Here is a 24,181-nt window from a genome sequence, read left to right on the forward strand (position 1 = left end):
CTGCGCCAGACTTGGTTGAGTCCGGGGCTCCAGAACCAAGATGGCTGACTGAGTACCGCCGCGCCGAAGTTCAGTTGAGCGTGTGAACGTGGTCCTGTCCGTGTCCCGGAGGGTCGTGTGTCCCGGACCAGTACCGGTGAGTCCAGAACCACCGGCGGTTCTTTTGTTGTTCTCCACTCCGATGACTCCGTGAGGGCCGTTGGTCGGGAGATGTCTGTTAGCCTGGAGCTAGCTGCCGGTCCCCGGCTCTCCGGGACCGGACTGTCTGGCGGTCTCACCGGCGGGACAAGCTCACGGATCAGCCAGCGACGTGCAGGGAACAGACCGTGTAGGACACCGGGTTCGGGTCCCGGGCCGGTTCCGGAGGTGAGAGCTGGCGTGCTAACATTAGCTACGGTCCACTGAGGCTCCGCGGAGCTAGCTGGGTTAGGGTTAGGGTTAGGGTTAGGGTTAGGGTTAGGGTTAGGGTTAGGGTTAGGGTTAGGGTTAGGGTTAGGGGTTAGGGTTAGGGTTAGGGTTAGGGTTAGGGTTAGGGTTAGGGTTAGGGTTAGGGTTAGGGTTAGGGTTAGGGTTAGGGTTAGGGTTAGGGTTAGGGTTAGGGTTAGGGTTAGGGTTAGGGTTAGGGTTAGGGTTAGGGTTAGGGTTAGGGTTAGGGTTAGGGTTAGGGTTAGGGTTAGGGTTAGGGTTAGGGTTAGGGTTAGGGTTAGGGTTAGGGTTAGGGTTAGGGTTAGGGTTAGGGTTAGGGGGTTAGGGTTAGGGTTAGGGTTAGGGTTAGGGTTAGGGTTAGGGTTAGGGTTAGGGTTAGGGTTAGGGTTAGGGTTAGGGTTAGGGTTAGGGTTAGGGTTAGGGTTAGGGTTAGGGTTAGGGTTAGGGTTAGGGTTAGGGTTAGGGTTAGGGTTAGGGTTAGGGTTAGGGTTAGGGTTAGGGTTAGGGTTAGGGTTAGGGTTAGGGTTAGGGTTAGGGTTAGGGTTAGGGTTAGGGTTAGGGTTAGGGTTAGGGTTAGGGTTAGGGTTAGGGTTAGGGTTAGGGTTAGGGTTAGGGTTAGGGTTAGGGTTAGGGTTAGGGTTAGGGTTAGGGTTAGGGTTAGGGTTAGGGTTAGGGTTAGGGTTAGGGTTAGGGTTAGGGTTAGGGTTAGGGTTAGGGTTAGGGTTAGGGTTAGGGTTAGGGTTAGGGTTAGGGTTAGGGTTAGGGTTAGGGTTAGGGTTAGGGTTAGGGTTAGGGTTAGGGTTAGGGTTAGGGTTAGGGTTAGGGTTAGGGTTAGGGTTAGGGTTAGGGTTAGGGTTAGGGTTAGGGTTAGGGTTAGGGTTAGGGTTAGGGTTAGGGTTAGGGTTAGGGTTAGGGTTAGGGTTAGGGTTAGGGTTAGGGTTAGGGTTAGGGTTAGGGTTAGGGTTAGGGTTAGGGTTAGGGTTAGGGTTAATAAATAAAAGAAGAGCAGGCAGAGATCAGATCAGGTGAACGACAGATGGAGGGAAAAAGCAAAAACAATCCCAAACTAACGAACCTGCTGTAACGTGACGGGTCAGATACCAACACAGGAACATGGAGCTGTTTATTTTTACTGATGTTCAGAGGACGTCAGCTGAGCAGTCTTACAATGTGTCCTCAGGGTGGATTGTGTTTAAAAAACAAACGTGGACTCATGCGTGTCAGACCTGAACAGATCGGACCTCAACGCCTCGTCGGTGTGTTTCCACCTGGACTTCTGCTGGTGAGACTTGCAGTCAGATCGCATGTGTCCGGTTTGAAAACAGCCAAATGGGAACGGGGCCAGCGACGCTGTTGGTGACGTGGACCTGAATGTGTCCTGGACGGACCTGAATGTGTCCTGGATGGACCTGAATGTGTCCTGGACCACCTAAATAGTTGCACTTCCAGTGTCTTTTCACTTCAGAGGCTTACAAAGCGCTTCATTCACACCAACAGCGATGCATGTTGATGTCAGGTGTGAGAAGGACCTTTGAATGATATTTCCCAGCGTGTCCAGGCCATTGTCTCTCCCTTCATCTGCCTCGGTGTGAAAAAGCAAGCGGTGCTTCGTGGTTCCATCCGTCTGCTGATGGATGTAAAGCCAGCGAGCTAACTCGGGCTCATACGACAAACATAGTGACTTACGTTTCCCCCTGAAACAAGACGTTAGGTGTGAATTAAGAGGAAATAACGCTGGAGGTTGAATCTGAAAATGAACTGCGATGGTAACCACAGTAAATGTGTGCTGCAGCCACACAGAGGAGGAAGACAGAACCACAAACTGGACTCTGGAAGAATTATTAATGCTCAACACGAGGAGAAGAACCGCAGACCTCCCTCACTAACTGCACCATCCGGTGATGTTCAGCTGTTGATGTGCAGGACTGTTACAGCTCCTGGTGTCCTGAGTCGGTCCAGTCCGGGACGGCACACTTCTTCAGGATATTGCAGGATCAGCGTGTTGGATCTGGAACCAGAATGTGATCAAGAACTTCTGATTCATCAAAAATTCACTCCAGCAGTCACATGACTGCAATATTGTATTTGTTTTAGATGCACATTGCAGCTAATATCAGATTAGTGTCAGAAAAGTAGTCGGAACATGTCCGCTCTAATTCAGGTTTATTATACAGCAGCACATTAATCCTCTCAGAGCACTTTGCCTGATGTGTGATGACCGAATCAAGCTGCCCATTTAAATTAAGAAAAATAATATCGTGAATGTCACGAAGAATTAACAGCATTGAATGATGTCATGGGTTTTGTTTTTGTTTTTCTATCTCCAGACTTGATGCGGTACTTTCAGTATCGACTACGTCAAACACAAAGCTGACACTGTGCTCGGCCCGATTCCTTATGTTTACCTAACGTGATCAAATAGCAGCTGTTTGAATGAGGACTTTGTTCGCTTGTCCCGGACTCCAGTAAACCCGACTGAAGTTCAGGATCCATCGTGAATCTCTGTGTAGTTTTACACTTGTTATGTTGTGGAGTCTGTCTCCGTCAGACGAGCGGGGGTGTAGTGGGTCTGTGATGGAGACCTGTTGGTGAAAGAGATGGAGGAAGTGGGAGTTAACCTGCGACAGCTGTGAGATGAAGATCTTCTGTCATATTGTGGTGTCGACGCTGACCCCCCCCCCCCGCTGCATTTGTTTTGCTGGATGCAGGATTTGCATGTTTCCGTTGTTAACCCTCCGACATGCTAGATGTGAGCGTGAAGCAGTGGAGGAGGAAAAAAAGGAACCTGAAACTCTCTCACATCCATCCTGTTAGATTTAAAGACACTTTGTCGTGAACCAAATTCAACCGTCCGGTCAGTGACGGATGAGAATCACGACTCTCCTCCAACATCTCAACCCTCAGATAGACATCTTTCTCTCGACCCAAGTCTGTCGGGTTTTGTCAAACAGATCGTCACCACGAGCAACAACAAACCCTCAGAAATCCTCCGTCAGAGAGGATGTGTCCTGCATCATTAGGCCTTATGTAACGGTGAATGGGATTTGGATCATCACCGGTCGCTTTGCAGAACGTGACTTTCTTCTCAGCGATGCAGAATAAGAAACGACACTTTCTATTCTGACAGACAGTTTTGTGGTAGAATTCAAAAGAAGAGTTGTGTTGAGACTGAGCCGGCTATAAAAAGCCCATTTCCCTTTGTGAGGTTCGCCGCTCTGATGACTGACTGGTTCGTCTCTGTTTCAGAGTGGAGACGCAATTAGAGCCGAGCTGGAAGCCCGAGCCCACTTGTGTCCTGAGAGCGTATTACTGATGTCTGAGATAAGGGCTGATAATTAAGAGGAAGGTCCCGGGGTGGTTTCACACAGAGATGGTGTTTATGTATGAGGCAGGCTAATAAAACCCGGCCCTGTGGGAAGTGGAGCTGTTTGATTTCTGTGGTAACTCTGTTATGGATTTTAAACAGCCGGCGACTAAAAAAGCTGCCAGCGCCACACAGGGCAGTCGATGGACCGCCGAGAGAGACAGCAGTGATGGACACACTGATTACTGACAGTTTATTATAGACGACTGGAACAACAGGAAGTCTGTCGCAGGCAAGCAGTGATGTCATCGTTGGTTTGTGAACGTTATGAATCCTCCAGTTCAGATTCTGTCCGTCACCATCTTGTTAGTTCGGAGCGGTTTGAAGCAGGAAGTGACCATATTTGGACGAGCTGGGGGAGGAGCCAGCGGTGGATCTGACCGATCTGATTTGAAACCTGACGATACTACGTCCCGCCCACCGATAGCTGTAACCTGACTGCACCACAGGCCTGTCAATCAAACAGACACGCCCCCAAAAACAGGTCTTCTTGAATCTTCTTTTCTAATGAATGAGGGATTATTTTCAGATGGACCTCCAGAAAACTAAGAAGAAGGAGTGACTTTAGCTAACAACACCGAGATAACTGATGGACACATTTGATTCACTTTGGATTTGATGAGAGAAGTTGAATGGGAGTCTATGGAGCCGGAGGCTTTTTGGAGCCGACCTCTAGTGGCACTCGCTGGTATTGCAGCTGAAGACACTTCTGGATCGGAACCATTTTACAGACCTGAAGTTACGAACTCTTTTATATCCAGTCTGTGGTCAGGGTAGTAACATGTTCTTCTTTCCTTTTATGGTGTTTTGACAAACAGCTTTTTGATGCATTACTGCCACCTGCTGGTGATGTGGAAATCATGTCATTAGAATCGAATGTATTAAGAGAAAATTAACATTCTAAATGTAAAAAAAAACATTCTAAACACGACTCTATAATCGGAGTAATAGTCATTTTATTATTTTACAGAACTTATTGTAAAATAAATTCTCTTGTCAGTGTGTCGATGTCTCATCCTGACCAGCTGGACTCTCAACCATCAGCGTTATTCTGTTTAGATATAACGGAGGCCGCTGGAATTTAACAGCACTGAGCTGCACACAGACTCATATGTGAACTTTTTATCTGCACAAAGGTTACAGTTTGCATCATGACTGTTAAGATTTCACAGCACATAAGAACAAGGAAAATATCAATCCGAACACTTCACTGCTAATTATAGAAACTTCATCACTGCTTTCAGCACTCACTCGCCACAACAAGGGCCCATTGACCCTCTATCACCTCCAGGTTCCCCACCGGGCCGCCTTCACAAAGAGGAACACTGTCATGGCAGCGGCTGCAGCTTCAAGGTTCTTCTCGTGGTTGAACACGTCTTGGTTTGTTGGGAGCAGCCCTGCTGGTAGTTTGGTGGTTGATGCAGTTTTTCATTTTATGCAAAGATTCTTTTTTTAATAAAATTCGATTCCTGTCAGACAGCATTTTATCAGCTCGTATTCCCATCTCAGTATGTCTGACGGTGCAGAGCTGCTGGTACCGGGCCTCGGCTCGTCCGTTGGATAAACGTCCCGTGTGTCGTCGACAGCTGTCCGTTGTGTGTCTGTTGTTGGAAACAGAGCGTGAACACGAGCAAACACGAGCACCTGGACGATGTCACGGGGCCAAACGCAGACGGTGGCACAGCTTCCTTTTGTCCGATGTCCTGTTTTTGTCCGGTGTTGAGTGAGTTCTGGTCATCGTGGAGATCCGGAGCGGTCGGGTCAGGTGAGAGGCGTTTGTCCATGACGGCCGCTGGTCCCGCTCGGTACGCCCGGCTGATCGCGGCCCACCTGGACCGTTGTCCCCCCTGGACCGTCGTCCCCCCTCAGTGCTGAGAGACGGTCTCTGTTCACACCTGGCAGCAACACGTGTTCTGGGTGATCCGGTCACAAAGTGGACCGCTGTCAGAGCAGCAGTTTACACCCGGCACCTCACGTCCTCGCTTTATATGCAAATAAACAAGTAAATAAACACAGATCTTCCTGTGTAGAGAGGGTCTGAAACCTCTTCTGATCCAGTGCATGCAGAGAAATTACACCTCAGATGGTCACAAACTATTAAATCACCTATAAATGAAAAACTTGTATGTACACGGTGATTCGTGCTTGAGTTGGGTTACTAACAAATGTGTGTACCAGTCAACACACGAACACGGAGAGAGGTAAACATACATGTTTATAAATGTCTGAGACACTCTTTGACGTTTATGAACTGTTAAATTTCACGTCTGTGAACTCCACACGGATCCTGTAATACATGCTGCGTTCGGGTGCTGGTGTAAAATTGGGACATCTGGGCTTCATGTCATTTTTTTCTAAATTTCACAGAATAGCTTGTGATAGCTGGATATGACGGGATGAGTTTTTACCACCAACAGACTGTACAGAAACTGATGACTGCAGCCTTCACTAAAGTTACACATCTTTAGCCAGTCGAGTTCATCGTCTTCAGAACAGAGTTCATCAGAAATAAATGCTCCCTGCTCAGAGTGCCGACGTCACACCAGGATGTGATAGCATGTGGAGGTGTCTCTGTGGCAGGACGGCCACCTGACTAGTTAAATATAAATGTGACAAATGATGGGAGTGAATGAACGTCGTGTAGATCAGCAGCAACATGTCGGCTCTGTCGGTGTGTTCCTGCAGAATCTGTAGCTCGGGCCCATTTTCAGGTTTCCTGTGGAGCGAGTGTCCCTGCAGGGTGAGGTGTGAAGGTGTGAAGGTGGGCTGCCACATGTTGAGACACGGCAGGAAGCCTCTAATGAATAGTTTGTGGAAGAATCTTTGTGTCCCGTGTCCAAGCTTGTTTTCATCCCCTCAGGCTGTTAACATCATCTGTGCTATGAAGAACTGGGTATTATTCCAACCTCTCGCCTCCGGGGGCTGTAATGAGTTATATACGAGTTGTATATGAGTTTTTTATATAAATAAATATACATAAATATATATATATATATATATGAGGCCAAAACACAACAACAACTCTTTCTGCATAACTTTACATAATAACAGAGATGTTCCATTTAGATGTTTGTTCATGATGTGAGAACTGAACTTCTGATATTACAGTACGGGTTGGATGCTGGTTCCTGTTATATCAATGTTATCAAATCTGTTTTAAGGAACAGAAAATGACACGTTACAGTACGAACATGTAACTTCCATGCAGTTTAGAGGGGGAGAGCGTAGCTCGGGTTGTTTTCTGTGATGATAATTACCAGATGTTCATGTGACTGTTCACTAGGAAGCATGTTGTCACCACTTGGTTACAGGTGTGTGGAAAAATAAAACGTTTCGTTCAGCTGCACCAGCGGGACACTTCAGGTTTCACTCACTGTGCTTTTTGGGTTGGAAATGTTCCTTTTTTTCCCCCTCAGTGCTCATTCACGTCGGTAACTTCTGAGCACATAATGTGAGTGAGAAAGCTCGGAGACTCCGTCGCTGCTCCTCTGAACAAAATGCAGCTCATTTCATTCACGACAGTCAGCGAAGTGCATCGACTCAGGAACTCCGCTTCGCTCCGAGGATGGAGTTTATTTTGATCTCCAACAGTGGATCCGTTCGTGTTCAGCTGCTGTCGCCGTTCAGGCTGCTCACCAGCAGACAATGATGGGACACTTTGTCCTCCAGTTTTGCTCTAAAGTCGGAGACGTAGAATGTCTCCACTGGAGAAATGTCAAACACTGATGATTGGCTGTTAAATTGATCATCATGATTTTTTGAAAGTTTCCCTCATAACTTTTCAAATAAGATTATTATCATCTCTTCTTTAGTGATGCGTGACTCCCAGCTGTTGAATTGTTTCGGCCTGATTATCTGAAGAGCTTCTGTGATCATGAACATTTGTTTTTAACTGTATTTGAAAGGTTTCGTTTGAAGAGCAGTCTTTAGACGTCGTGGTTCCCCCAGACAGATCCAGCTGGCTCCAGACATCCTCTATCGGTTGACCTCTGGTTTCTACCACTTGACCTTGAGAGTAGAATATTAGAATCAGTTTTAACAAACATAAAATGACACTCGACCCTCTTCAGTCCAAATTCCTCCGGTGAACCTGTTCATGTTCCTCCCAGTCATCAAGAGGTCCAAAGAAAGATCAGAATCATGAAGACTTGTCCTCAGACCTTACTTTTTTTGAACAGTGCTCTCCTTCTGTTTCCTTTGTATTTATTTATGTCCACAGTTTGCCTTAAAGTCACATAGTGTGTCTCTTGTCAGTCCTCCTCTTGTTTCAGATGATCCCAGCGATGTGGAGCTGAAGGACTCGTGACTGTGGAAAGTCCAAGCAGGTCAGCATCTTAAAAAACACCCAAATGAACTCTTAAAACATGATGTTCACTGCTTCAGACTCCTCGACAGATCTCTCCATTTTGCTCAGCTTGATATTATTAATTAGGATTCACATGAAATGCTGGTCATCTTCCATCCTGTTGGCTCGTAGTGCTGCTGCTGCTGCTGCTGCTGCTGCTGCTGCTGCTGGAGGATGTTCGTTGTGGCTCCCAGAGGAGTGTTCAGCATTTCTCAGTCAGCCATTAAACAGCTGGAGCTCGTTATCAGCAACAGAGAGGATTTCTAGTCTCCAACTGAATAAATACAGAACATAGAAACACTGAACTGATCAACCAGCTCAGTCTGGTTGGAACAAAGATATCTGAGGAACAAAGATATCTGATGAACAAAGATATCTGATGAACAAAGATATCCATGGACTCATGTGTTTTCAACATTTTAGCTCCGTGTCATGTGTTCAAACCAAACCGGTCCAGCTAGCCTCCTCTAGGATTGTAAGTGCGTGACTATCCGTTGTGTTACGGTACGGGTGCTCAGAGCGACCAAAAAGGACCAAAAGAGACCCGACTTCACCAAATGGGTCATTTAATGGAACTAGAACAAGTAGAAACTACATTATATACTTATTAGATGAAATTCTATTCTAATTCTATATTCCCATTGAGGAGGTGGAGGGATATTTGTAGTGATGAGCAGGATGTGATGTCATGATGATTTGAGCACGTTGACCAATCAGATCTCTGGGTCAGAACTACGTGTTGGATAATTGAGTGTGCCACATTGTATTGTTCACAGTACTATCAGTATGATTGTTAATATGCTGTGAGAAAGGTGTGTAACGATGCACAGCTGCAGGTTTTAGTTCCTCAGAGAGACTTCTGTGTTCTGGACACTAAACATCACATGTTCAACAAACCAGTGAGATGTCAGTTTTTACTGAATATCTGAAGGCAAACTGTCACATTCATGCTGATATATAAAACCAGAACTCGACCACTTGTATGTTCTTGAAATTTTACAAAATATTTCTCCGTATGTTTTCACAGAAATGTTGTGATATTAATTCAGGCCCACAGTGACTACCCAAAATGCACTGCAGTACACTGCCAGGGATAATCCATGTCTGGCTCCACTCCCAGCGAGGATGTGGCCCGTCCATTAGGAAATGAAAACAGTTGAAGAATTTAATCACTTTCTTCAAGTGGTGGCCTTATCTTCTGCTGGAAAAACACTGATACTGTAGAAACAATATTAAAACAAGAGGCCTGACCCACTTACAGGGAACGAGCTTTTCCTCTCTGTCGGAATAATTAGAAGAAAACTGAAACTGTAAAACTAAATCACCGTGTAAAACGAAATTCATGTTGGATGTTTTCCAGGTTCATAATTCTTCAGAAGCTTTTAAATTTCACATGTAGAAATAATCTAAAAGCCAAACTATCACAAATGACAGGCAGTAAATTCATTGGACAAACTAATTAGCATTTCCCAGCATGCCTTCTTCCTTCCTAACTTTTGAAAATAGAGCAACCAAAGTGAACCGGACTAAGTAATGGGGAAAAAAATCTAAATTTTTTAAAAACTTTTGGAGCTTTTCAATAAAGACAAATGAAGAAAGGCCTTCATGAAAAAGGGCCGTGGATCCAAACTATAAGACACACAATGTAGAAGATTGTTCTGTAGTGTAGTGAGTGTAGTGTAGTGATGACCCACAGGAGGTCACATGGGACATGTTGTGCGATGCCTCCGAGGATGCTCTGTGTGTGTATTCAGGAGGATGTGATTATTTACATCGCCACCAATTAAGAGTTTTAGAGAGATGACAACATTCAGTGTCCAGCTGTCACTCACGTCTTTCATCCACTTTGAAAAAAAACCTCTTTTCAGCCGAGCGTCTGTGTTCACGTTCATCCAGCTGGAAGACCACAGAACACATGAATGAGAAGCCTGTGTGTGTGTGTGTGTGTGTGTGTGTGTGTGTGTGTGTGTGTGTGTGTGTGTGTGTGTGTGTGTGTGTGTGTGTGTGTGTGTGTTTTCCTATAAGCAGCACATTCTCTTTTTGTCACTCACAGGAGGAGGACCACACACACACACACACACACACACACACACACACACACACACACACACACACACACACACACAGGTCCTTCATCATGAAGCAGCTCTTTTAGTGCGACTAAACGTTTCCGTTGTTCACGCCGGTGCCTGAAGTCGGGATGTTCGGACATTTGCACGTATTTTCTGACCTCCCCTGAAATCAGCATCGTTTACCTGAAGTCAGTCAATCACCTCCCAGTTCAGAGGTTTGGAGCTTTTTATTCCATGTGGACTCCCCCCTGTGGAGGGTGGGAGGTGTGTGATGGGGGGTCGGGATGTGTGTGACTGTCAGCAAACAGCAAAGGACCCATCTCTTCACTTCATGCTTGTGTTGTGACGCTGTCTTTGGATTGTGTTGCCGGTGGTCGTATGACTGCCTGTTTGTTGTGTTTCCGGTGGATATTTTCAGGATATTTCCTGTTTCATGAGTTCAATTTAAAAAAGGGTTTCATGTTAAGTTTTGACCTGGTGCTGACATGAACAAGGCCGCGCTTGTATTCATTTTGTGTTGAAAGTTTTTGCTCAAACTATGTGAAGCTTCTTGAATGTTTTATTTAGAAGTTGAATATGTAAAGACTTGACTGAATAGATCACTGTTTTACCAACATGTGTCCTGTTTCTTCTCTTCAACACAGAACCGGTTCTTGACATCTGGATCAGAAGTTTTTCAGGTCTGCAGTGTTTTTGAGGTGAGATTACAGACCTCAGTCAACAAAAGGTGAAGTACAGGAATTACAGGAACTACAGTCAGTTATTTTTCCAAATAGAGAAGCCTTTAGTTCAGGTTGTTGGTGGAGTGTTCCTTCAATTGTTTACCCCGTTCTAACCAATCATCAACCATCAGTGATGTCATCAACCATCAGTGATGTCATCGTTGGTTTGTGAACGTTATGAATCCTCCAGTTCAGATTCTGTCCGTCACCATCTTTACTAGTTCAGAGTGGTTTGGAGCAGGAAGTGACCATATTTGGACGAGCTGGGGGAGGAGCCAGAGGTGGATCTGACCGATCTGATCGGAAACCTGACGATACTACGTCCCGCCCACCGATAGCTGTAACCTGACTGCACCACAGGCCTGTCAATCAAACAGACACGCCCCCAAAAACAGGTCTTCTTGAATCTTCTTTTCTAATGAATGAGGGATTATTTTCAGATGGACCTCCAGAAAACTAATAAGAAGGAGTGACTTTAGCCAACAACACCGAGAGAACTGATGGACACATTTTATTCACTTTGGATTTGATGAGAGAAGTTGAATGGGAGTCTATGGAGCCGGAGGCTTTTTGGAGCCGACCTCTAGTGGCACTCGCTGGTATTGCAGCTGAAGACACTTCTGGATCGGAACCATTTTTCAGACCTGAAGCTACGAACTCTTTTATATCCAGTCTGTGGTTTTAACCTGCAGCTGCAGACATGTCAGAATTATACAGAGCAGCTATAAGAAGTGTCTTTCGCTAACCTTTCCCTGCCTTCGTCCTCTAGGTGTCCCTCTCTGAGATGTCCAGGCTGGGTGGCCTGAAGGGGTTCAGCCCCGCAGCACGGACCACCAGCACCGATGCCCCCCCTGCTGAGAGACAACACAGACACCTACAGATGGACACGTCTGCCAGTAGAGACACCTGCTCAGCTGCTTGAAAGAGAGGAAGAGGCCTCTTCCGGACTGATATTTGTCTTCCCATCTCTCCAATAATCATCTGTTCGTCCCTTCGGTCGCCTGAGAGTGTTGTTGCACTGCCCAGGTCGACGTGCGGAACAGGTAATGGATGATGCTGGCCATGGTGACATAGTGTAAATGGCTATTCTTCAGCACAGCTCAGTGCCTGTGTCTACTGTTAGATCTTCCTCCTCCTCCGTCCCCCTCTCCTCGCCCCCCCGCTCCACCTCTCTGCTCCCCTGCGCCGACCAGACCTGCCTCCGCCCTCCAACACCATGGTGGGTGCAGGCCTGGGCGTTTGGAAGCTACTGCGAGGTGTCCGCCAGCTGGAGCTTCACCGCCTCATCCTGGCACTCATCATCTTCTGCCTGCTGTCCATGGCCTTCCTAGCTTACTATGTCTCCAACAGCCCCAAAATCAAGGAGGCCCCCCCGCTGCCCTTCAGTGACTGCGGAGGAGGAGGTGGGGGGGCGTCCCTGGGGGTCAGTACGGGGGCTGCGAGTGGAGGGCCGGGGGGCCAGAGGGCTCCTCTCTTCCTTCCCCCTCGCCAGGGACGCCTGCGTCAGGTGAAGGCGATGGACAACTCCAGAACCGAGCCGGTGGTTCTGGTGTTCGTGGAGAGCATCTACTCCCAGCTGGGTCAGGAGATCGTAGCCATATTAGAGTCCAGTCGCTTCCATTACCGGACTGAGATCGCTCCTGGTAAAGGCGACATGCCCACACTGACGGAGCGTAACCGGGGGCGATACACGCTCATCATCTATGAAAACGTGTTGAAGTACGTCAACCTGGACGCGTGGAACCGGGACTTGCTGGACAAGTACTGCGCCGAGTACGGAGTCGGTGTCATTGGCTTCTTCAAAGCGAATGAAAACTCTCTGCTCAGCGCGCAGCTCAAAGGTTTCCCCCTCTTTCTCCACTCCCACCTCGGCCTCAGGGATTACCGGATCAACCCCAACGCTCCGCTGCTCTACATCACCAAGCCCAACCAGGTGGAGCAGGGCCCGTTGCCGGGCGACGACTGGACCATTTTCCAGTCCAACCACTCGACCTATGAACCCGTGCTTCTGGCCAGCACCAAGTCCTCCGAGGCTCTCGCACATCTAGGGCCCGGCCCGCTGCGGGCCCTCCACGCCACCGTGATCCAGGACCTGGGGCTCCACGACGGCATTCAGAGAGTCCTCTTTGGAAACAACCTCAACTACTGGCTTCACAAACTGGTGTTTGTGGACGCCATCGCCTATCTGACGGGGAAGAGACTGTGTCTGTCCCTGGACCGGCACATCCTGGTGGACGTGGACGATATATTCGTTGGCAAGGAGGGAACCCGGATGAAGGTGTCCGACGTGGAGGTGGGTGAGCCGAGCCGGCCGTAATGATCAGAGGTGAACTGATGCTGAGTTTGCATTTATCCAACATGTTAAGGAGATGTTCAGAACGTTATCGTCCGACATGCTGAAAGAGTTAAAGGCACATTTCAGATGTTTTTTTTGTTTTTTTGTGTACGATTTTCAGATGCTGACGTGCAGTGACTGTTGTTGAGCACTTCAGCAGGAGAAGGATTACTAATACATTAAAGTAGCTCTCATCAATATTTATGAAATGTATGAAGGGATGTGAGTGATTAATGATGCCGCTTGTGGTGATGAACTCTGAGATTTATCAGCTCCGTCTGCAGCGGCAGTTATTTATTTATGGATCTTTCTTTCGCCGTTATTGAGAGTTTCACCTTGTTTGGTCGACAGCTCTCACTGATCAGAGCGACATGGCTGCAGCTGGTTTGCAGAGAAATCTTACTTCCTGCTGAGCAGATGGACACCGTTAGAGACGAGCTGGTGAACTCGGTTTAGTTTTAATGTTTCATTTTCCACGATATTCAGCTGGTAGAGACCAAAATCTGAGCTGCAAGAGAGGAATGACTGGGCATGGAAACAGTCCTACAGGTTTAAAGGAATCAATAAGGAGCTTCTCATCATGAAACCTGATTCTAGTCTGGTGGATCTGAAGGTGAAATTAATGTAGGGGTGGACTGACTTATTATTATTATTATTATTATTATTACTACTATTATTATTATAAGGTAGTTTCACTGAGGATCAAATGTTTGCTTGTTCAGATATGTTGGTACCTTTTGGTTTATTTTCATCCAGCATTATAAAATTTGTGGCAAATATCAAATGATGCCACATGTGACTGATTCCTTGTTGAGGTTAAGCTACATGAGGTGATAATTCAATTGTTTTTGAATAGATTTTAAATATAATGTTTGTCATCCTCTCGCAGGCTTTAATCAACACTCAGACCAAGCTGAGAGCGCTGGTCCCCAACTTCACCTTCAACCTGGGATTTTCTGGGAAGTTCTACCACACGGGTACGAAGTACAATAATACTACAATGACACTGCGGTGGAGCTGTAAAAAGGAATATTAAAAAAAACAACCTCCCTGTGCAGTCTGGACTGTAATGAGTATATAATGCCGCCTCAGCAGTAATAAGAGGGAGGAAGCTGTTCTCCTCCACGTTCCCTCCGCAGATTAATCCTGCTGTCACAGACTCCTCGCTGCTGCAGGAGCATCCATCCATGAATGTAACAGAGGAACTCCACCTTTATCCTCCTTATGTTCGGCAGAAATACGCTTGGATCGCTGATATTTAAGAGTTTTATCATGAAAACGATGCCAGATGGACGTTTTACAAACTTTGAAGTGCTCATGTGTTATTGTAAATTGTTTATGTTTATGTCTCCAAACAGCTGTTTCTTCAGAAACGCCTGGACACTCATGTAAAACTTTGAATCAGGACGAGATCAGACTGGATCCAGATAACAGCTCACAGCTTCACTCATTTACAGACACTTTTTTACTAAAATAATTCAGGCGAGAATAAAAACCCTTCTACTTTAGTGTGTTCAGACTTGTATAACTCAGTGGCATTAACACTTTTAGTGAGTCTGACTGTTGGAGATAAAACTTCAGTGTTTCCTTTCAGAAGAGACCAAACTCACACTTCGACTACAAATGGTTGAAGAACAGCTCTCAGTTGATTTTAGTCTGTCTGGATGTTTGATGCAACTTTTACTGCCAGAATAAAAGGTTAATGTGCTGCAGGTCATTTCATTATGAAATCTCTCTCTCTCTCTCTCTCTCTCTCTCTCCCTCCCTCTCTCCCTCCCTCCCTCTCTCTCTCTCTCTCTCCCTCTCCCCCTCTCTCTCTCTCTCCTTCTCTCTCCCTCTCTCTCTCTCTCTCTCTCCCTCTCCCTCTCTCTCCCTCCACCCCCCTCCTCCTTCTCCAGGTACCGATGAGGAGGACCGTGGAGACGACATGCTGCTGCAGCACCGTATGGACTTCTGGTGGTTCCCTCACATGTGGAGTCACATGCAGCCGCATCTCTTCCATAACGTCAGCGTGCTGGCGGAGCAGATGAGGCTCAACAAGGTGTTCGCGCAGGTGAGCAGCGCCGTGACGCCGAGCCACGTCGGCTTTAAAGAAACAGCAGGTGTTCTCTGGGCGTCTGTACCGGCAGATCTAAGGTCCGTGTGCAGGTGGTGGGACCCGACAAACCGAGGAGACGAGTGTCACCTCAGCAGGTCTCCATCAGTCATCGTTACGATGGAAGCATCATGGCAGCCTGCTGCTGTTTGACACGCTGCATTTAAAGCATAAAGAAAAGGATCCTCAGACCTGATGAGACACAATCTGAACTCCAGCAGGATCTCATCCTGCAAACACCAGACGCTGCTCACATGTGCAAAGATGTAGATACTTTACCAACAAGTTATAATCGCTGTCAAAGACTCAAAGTCCTGAATTCTGGGTGTAAATACTTAAACAAAATAATGAACATGAACATAAAATATTAAAAAGTGGTTTCACTCAAGCTACATCCATCAGTGATGTCATCAACCATCAGTGATGTCATCGTTGGTTTGTGAATGTTATGAATCCTCCAGTTCAGATTTTGTCCGTCACCATCTTTGTTAGTTTAGAGCGGTTTGGAGCAGGAAGTGACCATATTTGGACGAGCTGGGGGAGGAGCCCATCTGATTGGACACTTGACGATACTACGTCCCGCCCACCGATAGCTGTAACCTGACTGCACCACAGACCTGTCAATCAAACAGACACGCCCCCAAAAACAGGTCTTCTTGAATCTTCTTTTCTAATGAATGAGGGATTATTTTCAGATGGACCTCCAGAAAACTAATAAGAAGGAGTGACTTTAGCTAACAACACCGAGATAACTGATGGACACATTTTATTCACTTTGGATTTGATGAGAGAAGTTGAATGGGAGTCTATGGAGCCGGAGGCTTTTTGGAGCCGACCTCTAGTGGCACTCGCTGGTATTGCAGCAGAAGACACTTCTGGATCGGAACCATTTTTTTAAAGCTGGAAGCTACGAACACCTTTATACAGTTTTTGGTTTCACTTTGTGAACCACAACACAATAAAAAGTGAGGAGATGTGTCCTGACAACATCTTTCTCCCTCCCTCTCTACATCCTGCCCCCCTCCCCTCCTTCTCTCCAGGAGCATGGCATCCCCACAGATATGGGCTACGCTGTGGCTCCGCACCACTCTGGGGTTTACCCGGTCCACAGCCAGCTCTACGAAGCCTGGAAGTCCGTGTGGGGGATCAAGGTGACCAGCACGGAGGAGTACCCCCATCTGAGGCCGGCCCGGTACCGTCGGGGCTTCATCCACAATGGGATTCAAGTCAGTTCACAGTCCTCCATCCGTGAACTTTACTTCACACTAACACTTTTTTTGGTCCAAAAATGAAGGTAGATGTGGAGCTGTGTATTCAAGAGCAGCTCTGTGGATAAACAGTGAGTTTATAGCGTTATAATCATTATTCAGATGTAAAGCTTTGATGCCCACAGCAGGCGAAACATCACCGATCTGTCAAATTCCGTGTTTCTGTAGAAAATATCACTCAGATAAAAGTGTTGCAAAGGTTTGAGCACCTCGGGACACATTTTTAAAAATCTACTTTTTAAGAGTTTTTGGAGTCCTGTATGAATAAATGATGATGTTTAATAACTCATTGGACCTTCTTCAGTGGAGACTCGTCATTAGAGACTGTCAGCTGATGCCAGAGTGACCCGGTCTGACCCGGTACTGACACTCAGCAGCTGACTGAGAGTCTGACTTGAAGCTTATTTCCACATACAAATGCATCATCGGTTGAAAGTGCTGCTTCCTGTTATGTTGTTTTGAATGAGTTTGAACGGAGTGAAGTGGAGCTCAGAACAAACCAACACAAAGGATCTGAAACGCATCATGCTTCATCTACCTGTGGTATTGGCTCCACCTGTGGTCCAATCAGCTGACTGATGAGTCACTGACTCCGCCTCCACCTGAGTTCAAAGAGAAGGAAGGAAATGGCTGAAAAAGATTATAATCGTATAAATATACAACAAACAATGAGGGATGTGTTTCAGGTGTTGAACAGTGTGTTGTGTGTCTGTGTTTCAGGTGTTGCCCCGGCAGACCTGTGGTCTGTTCACTCACACCATCTTCTACAACGAGTACCCAGGAGGTTCGAAGGAGCTGGACAAGAGCATCAGAGGAGGAGAACTCTTCCTCACGGTCCTCCTAAACCCTGTAAGAGCAACACACACACCTGTGTTGGACTCCGTTGACTCCACCCCTGAATATCTGATAACTCCATCTACAACACCAGTACAACACCTGGAACACATCCCTCCTGTCTGAGAGCAGGTGAACTTTCCTCCAGATGTTTTAGGGTGGATTCAGACTAACTTCCATCACGTTGTCTCCTCGATCCAGATCAGCATCTTCATGACTCACCTGTCGAACTACGGGAACGACCGTCTGGGTCTTTACACCTTCGAGTCTCTGGTGAAGTTCGTCCAGTGTTGGACGAACCTCCGGCTGCAGACGCTGCCTCCCGTCCAGCTGGCAGACAAGTACTTCCAGATCTTCCCTGAGGAAAGAGACCCGCTCTGGCAGGTGGGGATCATTTCATTATTATTATTTATTTTATTCAAACTAACAGATTTATCTTTACAAAAAAATTATATTTCCAGTTTTGTTCTGACTTCACGTCATGTGTAAAGAATCGCTGCGTCGTAGAAGATCATTAAATCAAGCTGGAGCTAAAACAGCCGATCAACAAACATGGATTTGTTCATTTGTATTAATTTTTAACTTCAACTGTTTTACTGAAAAAAATTTAACACTTTCAAAACAAACAACGTGAACTGAAGCGTCTTGTTGGATGTTTTTACTTGTTGTGAAGTGGACCTGCTTGTTTTTCAGAACCCGTGTCATGACAAAAGACACAAAGACATCTGGTCCAAAGAGAAGACCTGCGACAGACTCCCCAAGTTCCTCATCATCGGACCGCAGAAAACAGGTTCCTCCTTCTGCCTCAGCTTCATCATCGTCTTCGTCGGCACGTCTCTCTCTGCTTTGTTTCACATGTTCTGTGTTTGCTCAAAGGCACTACAGCGCTTCATTCATTCCTGAGCCTCCACCCGGCCGTCACCTGCTCCTTCCCCAGCCCCGCCACCTTCGAGGAGATCCAGTTCTTCAGTGGACTCAACTACGACAACGGGATCGACTGGTGAGCTCCACACACCGTCCTCAGAGGACGTAGAGGTCAGATCTCACCACGACATGATGCCATCACTCCTCCTCTTCCTCCTCTTCCCCCTGGCTGTGAGTTCATCATTCCATGTTTAAAGCTCACCGATAGCTGTAACCTGACTGCACCAAAGGCCTGTCAATCAAACAGACACGCCCCCAAAAACAGGTCTTTTTGAAGCTTATTTTCTCATTAATGAGGGATTATTTTCACCCAAGTGAACAGAACCTCTGACACTCAGGTGGAAACAGGACTGTTCTGATGATGTGGTTCTGTGTTCCTCTCAGGTACATGGACTTCTTCCCGTTCCCCTCCAACGTCAGCACAGACTTCATGTTTGAGAAGAGCGCCAACTACTTCGACACGGAAGCGGCGCCGAAAAGAGCCGCCGCGCTGCTGCCCAGGGCCAAGATCCTGGCCGTGCTCATCAACCCGTCGGACCGGGCCTACTCCTGGTACCAGGTGAGAACCAGAACACACACCAGGTTCCTGTGAGCAGCTCAGACCTCTCTGCTGATTCGTGTGTGTGTGTGAATGAACAGCACCAGAGGGCCCACCAGGACCCTGCAGCCCTCAACAACACCTTCCATGCGGTGGTGATGGCGGGACCCTCGGCCCCCCGGGACCTGCTGGTGCTGCAGAGACGCTGCCTTAACCCCGGGGGTTACGCTGGTCACCTGGAGCGCTGGCTGCAGCACTACCAGCCCAGCCAGGTAACGCACGCACGCACACACACACACACACACACACACACACACACACACACACACACACACACACACACACACACACACACACACACACACACACACACACACACACACCTGCACTGCAGCAGGATGAAGTGTTCCTGACGTTTGTAATGTTTCATGTCACAGCCTCGTCTGCTCCTTCACTCTCACTTCTGTATGTTTTATTTGTGCTAAAAGAAGTGCTGTCACCACGGTAACAGCATGTAGCTGGTTTGACCGACGCTCTGCTTCAGTGCTCTACATGGGACATTATCCTGTTTGACAGATTAGTGTCCTTAAACCTAAAACCTCCGCCTCTAAGGCTCGGGGAGATGAGTGGTGCTGATGGGAGCAGAGGGGTTCGTTATATCTGTCTGCTTTTAGATTTCAGCTTTCATTGAGAAAACTACTAAATCATTTAATATTGGCGCCTCGTCTCTGAGTGTCCTTCTGGAAAAATTAAAAATCATCATCCAACTAACGTGAAACCAGTCTGTACTTCCACGTGTTTAACCAGAAGGACTTACTGAAGGGCTAAAATATGATTCCATCACACCTGTCAGCTGCCATGACAACCAACCACGTGGTTCTGTTGGACTGGTTCTACCCGAGGAGGTCCAACAAGCCCAAACTGTAGTCTTATCATCCGGGGACAGTTTCTAAGATATTGTGTGTGTGTCTCTCTGTGTGTGTGTGTGTGTCTCTCTGTGTGTGTGTGTGTGTGTGTGTGTGTGTGTGTGTGTGTGTGTGTGTGTGTGTGTGTGTGTGTGTGTGTGTGTGTGTGTGTGTGTGTGTGTGTGTGTGTGTGTGTGTGTGTGTGTGTGTCTGTCTCTCTCTCTCTCTCTCCAGCTCCACATCGTGGACGGCGCCCTGCTGCGCTCCAACCCAGCTCTGGTGATGGAGGGGATCCAGAGATTCCTCGGTGTCACTCCCATCTTCAACTACACACAGGCTCTAATGTTAGTCTCACACACACACACACACTGTTCATGTAGAGAAGCTGTGCTGTTGAAGGGGACAGTTCTGATGTTCAGAGATGACCTCTGCTGGGGAACATGTTGGCTGCAGGTAAAGTAATGGCTGGTGTGTCTGCAGGTACGACGACAGCAAAGGTTTCTGGTGTCAGCGGGTGGAAGGAAGTCGAGCCAAATGTCTGGGGAAGAGTAAAGGCAGGAAGTACCCGGAGATGAGCTCCGAGGTACGTCCACACACGTCCCCGTCACCGACGAGCTCTCTGGCTGTCTGTATTAAGTTGCAGCATCATGCAACTACATGAATAATCAACTAACTTCCTTTTCATGAACACTAACTACTACAGTAGAAACACAGTAGAATCCGTCTGAGAGCCAATAAACTGAATCCTGTTTGTCTGTGGTGGTTTACAACCGTGTATTTAAACACAAACATGCTGGGAAACTCCTCCCCCAGCCATTACCCAGCATGCCCCCGATCCTACGTAACCCATAAGAATAAAAGCAACCGAGTTAAATAGATGTTGGTAGAAATGATCTTTCTTTTTGTTTTGTTTTTATAAAACATGCAGTGTTGGAATATTTCAACAAAGACAAATTCACACAAAATATGTTGTGACTCAAAACCAGAAGTGTACAAGGTGGGACGGTGATTATGTACCCGACTATTAACGTGGTCTAATGTCAACAAGGAACAAGGCATGCTGGGAACTTGTGCTGTAACCTGCTAAATATATTCATGTTGACTCCAGATTCAGGTGAAGTGCTGTCTGCATTGCCATAGTAACACAGAGTTGTCATCTTGAAACCTGCGATAGAACTACATGTTAAATGTCATTAAAAACTCTTATTTATGGATATGTATTTATATATATTAGATAAAGAGGTGGTTTTGGTAAACTCATCTCTTAATTAATTAAATCTCCATGGAAGATGTGTCAAGAGTGGACCAGGTCTTTACCCACAGTCAGCTGGGATGCTCTCCAGCTCCCCCATCAGGCTGTTCAGGATACAGCAGGGTTAGATGATGGATGGATCTTTATTTATGTAGGCTGATTAATCTGCTGATTCATCCTTTTCCTGCTTGTTATTATAACTTTAGAAAACACCGTCCGTCCACTTCTAATGAAAACTGTCCACCTGTTTTGGGACATTAACATGGCTTTTAAAAAAGAGATGTAGGGACATAAAATGTGTTAGTGAAGTGTTGGCAGCTTGGAGCTGTGAGGTCACAGAGTGGGATGGGATTATTAAATATGAAAGTAATAAATAACATCAGAGTTTAAACCCAGACAGCAGAGACACAGTGAACCACAGTGGAGAGACTTATGTTACCTCTGCTTCCCCTGATCACTGACCTGTGTGTGTGTGTGTGTGTGTGTGTGTGTGTGTGTGTGTGTGTGTGTGTGTGTGTGTGTGTGTGTGTGTGTGTGTGTGTGTGTGTGTCTGTCGTGTGTGTGTGTGTGTGTGTGTGTGTGTGTGTGTGTGTGTGTGTGTGTGTGTGTGTGTGTGTGTGTGTGTCTGTGTGTGTGTGTGTGTGTGTGTGTGTGTGTGTGTGTGTGTGTGTGTGTGTGTGTGTTGTGTCTCTGTGTGTGTGTGTATGTGTGTGTGTGTGTGTGTGTGTGTGTGTGTGTGTGTGTGTGTGTGTGTGTGTGTGTGTGTGTGTGTGTGTGTGTGTGTGTGTGTGTGTGTGTGTGTGTGTGTGTGTGTGTGTGTGTGTGTCTGTCGTTGTGTCTCTGTTGTTGTGTCTGTGTGTGTGTGTGTGTGTGTGTGTGTGTGTGTGTGTGTGTGTGTGTGTGTGTGTGTCTCTGTGTGTGTGTCTCTGTCGTTGTGTCTCTGTTGTTGTGTCTGTGTGTGTGTGTGTGTCTCTGTGTGTGTGTCTCTGTCGTTGTGTCTCTGTTGTTGTGTGTGTGTGTGTGTGTGTGTGTGTGTGTGTGTGTGTGTGTGTGTGTGTGTGTGTGTGTGTGTGTGTGTGTGTGTGTGTGTGTGTGTCTCTCTGTGTGTGTGTCTCTGTCGTTGTGTCTCTGTTGTGTGTGTGTGTGTGTGTGTGTGTGTGTGTGTGTGTGTGTGTGTGTCTCTCTGTGTGTGTGTCTCTGTCGTTGTGTCTCTGTTGTTGTGTCTGTGTGTGTGTGTGTGTGTGTGTCTCTGTGTGTGTGTCTCTGTTGTTGTGTCTGTGTGTGTGTGTGTCTCTGTGTGTGTGTCTCTGTCGTTGTGTCTCTGTGTGTGTGTGTGTGTGTGTGTGTCTCTGTCTGTGTGTGTTCAGTCACGTGCCTTCCTGACAGAGCACTACCGTGAACACAACATGGAGCTGCTGCGTCTCCTGAACCGTTTAGGTCACCCGCTGCCGTCCTGGCTTCGCCTAGAACTGCAGAGCAGCAGCTGGAGCTGAGGCTGAGACGTCCCATGCAGACGGACGTCCCACAGAGACGGGGGGGGGGGGACGTGGACAGGCTGGGACCGGAGTAGGTGGAGGACCGGCTCCGGATTAGACTGGACTACCTGATCGGGAAGGTTTCAGCTGATGTCAGTAGTCCTTCTGCTCCGTGGACAAAAGAAGACTGTAAACACGAGGTCTTTGTTACGTGTCCGTCTCTGTCTCGGGAGACATCCGGTGGACTCCCTCCTCCTGATCTGCTGCCTTTAGCCTCGGTCAGCGTGTCGGACTCTAACCCTGTGGTCCGGAGGGCCCGGTGAGCAGCACGGTAGCTCTAAAGGAGCAGGTCAGACAGCCTTAATGTGAGGGGCGGAGCTTATACGGAGGAGTGTGTGATGGACACAGGACTCACCTGCACAGACACACCTCATCTCTCCACCACACTGATTGTAAAGCAGTCCGGTTTTAAAATGTGTTTGGTCAGGGTGAGAAGCAGACAGGACAGACACACACTCACACACACTCACACAAGTGTACCTGCAGGTCCACTCAGCAGGGGGTTGATGTGTTTCCAGACAGACACTAATGATGACAGGTCCAGGTGAAGATCAGGTGATCAGACGGTCCAGGCTGAGGCCGACGCCCACATCCTGTAGCAGCAGGTGTCTGATTCTGATTGGCTCAGGTGAACGAAGACAGACTGTTTCTGACCTGAATACCGTTTAAAGTTAATGTTCATCCAGACACATTAAACACTGAGGAGGAAAAGTTCTGGAGCTGTTTCAGTAGATACAAACGTCATTGTGCTTTCTGAAAGACGTTTTGGACCAGAACGTCATAGTTCCTGTTCTGCTTCAGCTTTTCAAAAAGTCTTCCTGACTGTGAGCAGGTGAATCAGCCTCCCAGCTCCTTCAGTATGAAGTCATTCTTCAAACCGAGCTGACAGACCAGATTAAAGTTCAAATATTTTCAGATGTTTGACTTTTCCAAGAAAATTTGTTTCGTAATAATGACCTTCATTATAACATGAAAATGGTCCGCTGAAAGTTAAAGACAGGAAGCTGCCCTGAAGAGCCGTTCTAGTGGTTTCACTTCTATAAAGTTGGAGGAACCACAAGAGACAGATTTAATAATCACTTCCTGTGTCCACTCTCTAACTTCCTGTCTGGAGTCCTGAGCTGAGCCGACCCTGAACGCATCAGGACAGGAGGAACAGTTTGATTTTTTTTTTACTAGACAAAGTTAATTTTTTATTTATTTTTGTCATCACTCAGCGAGTGTTTTCACCATTTAGATAGTGATAAAGCAGCTGTTTCCACTCACCCTGACAGGATGTGGTCCAGAGGTTCAGTCCTGGACCAGAACTACTTCAGACCCGGTGCGGTGGTTTGACTTGTTGGCAGCCAATCAGAACCTCAGTCGGTCAGAGAAGCAGAGAACCCAACATATATCTATGAAACACACATCAGCCCCCTTCTGAGGACTGGAGAGCAGAGGTCAGAGGTCAGAGCCAGTACAGAGACCAATCAGCTGCTGTCTTCTTGTTTCCTGTTTGTTTTTGTATAAATGTCCAAAAGGCCAACACTGTATTATCTCTAATAAACACAGAGAGGTTGGAAGGAT

At 47.0% G+C, this 24,181-nt stretch overlaps 1 protein-coding gene across 3 annotated transcripts; it reads left to right on the plus strand.

Annotated features, from left to right (window-relative positions):
• The first annotated feature begins 26 nt into the window (after nucleotides 1–26).
• Nucleotides 27–24,181, plus strand: ndst2a (N-deacetylase/N-sulfotransferase (heparan glucosaminyl) 2a). 3 transcript variants are annotated; one of them, XM_069722575.1, is made up of 17 exons: nucleotides 27–366; nucleotides 8,045–8,115; nucleotides 10,852–10,905; nucleotides 11,151–11,324; nucleotides 11,699–13,222; nucleotides 14,154–14,241; nucleotides 15,163–15,317; nucleotides 16,400–16,585; nucleotides 17,348–17,476; nucleotides 17,663–17,845; nucleotides 18,155–18,251; nucleotides 18,338–18,461; nucleotides 18,770–18,944; nucleotides 19,025–19,195; nucleotides 20,063–20,172; nucleotides 20,309–20,411; nucleotides 22,448–24,181. In XM_069722575.1, the coding sequence occupies exons 5-17, from the start codon at nucleotides 12,146–12,148 to the stop codon at nucleotides 22,571–22,573; spliced, it is 2,724 nt and encodes a 907-aa protein (XP_069578676.1). In that variant the 5' UTR covers nucleotides 27–366; nucleotides 8,045–8,115; nucleotides 10,852–10,905; nucleotides 11,151–11,324; nucleotides 11,699–12,145; the 3' UTR covers nucleotides 22,574–24,181. The 3 variants fall into 3 exon arrangements, with proteins under 3 accessions (XP_069578676.1, XP_069578675.1, XP_069578677.1); XM_069722574.1 differs by having other exon boundaries at nucleotides 27–136; XM_069722576.1 differs by lacking the exon at nucleotides 11,151–11,324 and having other exon boundaries at nucleotides 27–136.

Source organism: Brachyistius frenatus, unplaced genomic scaffold, assembly GCF_029030835.1.
Source record: "Brachyistius frenatus isolate BFR_SWC_R1_liver_20210118 unplaced genomic scaffold, ASM2903083v1 Contig_296, whole genome shotgun sequence".
Taxonomy (NCBI): domain Eukaryota; kingdom Metazoa; phylum Chordata; class Actinopteri; family Embiotocidae; genus Brachyistius; species Brachyistius frenatus.

Excerpts from the sequence above, each read along its gene's own strand:
- ndst2a (XM_069722575.1), top strand. The coding sequence starts at position 12,146 with ATGGTGGGTGCAGGCCTGGGCGTTTGGAAGCTACTGCGAGGTGTCCGC. Across the intron at positions 14,242-15,162 it reads TGGGAAGTTCTACCACACGG|GTACCGATGAGGAGGACCGT; the intron begins GTACGAAGTACA and ends CTCCTTCTCCAG. Across the intron at positions 19,196-20,062 it reads AGCACTACCAGCCCAGCCAG|CTCCACATCGTGGACGGCGC; the intron begins GTAACGCACGCA and ends CTCTCTCTCCAG.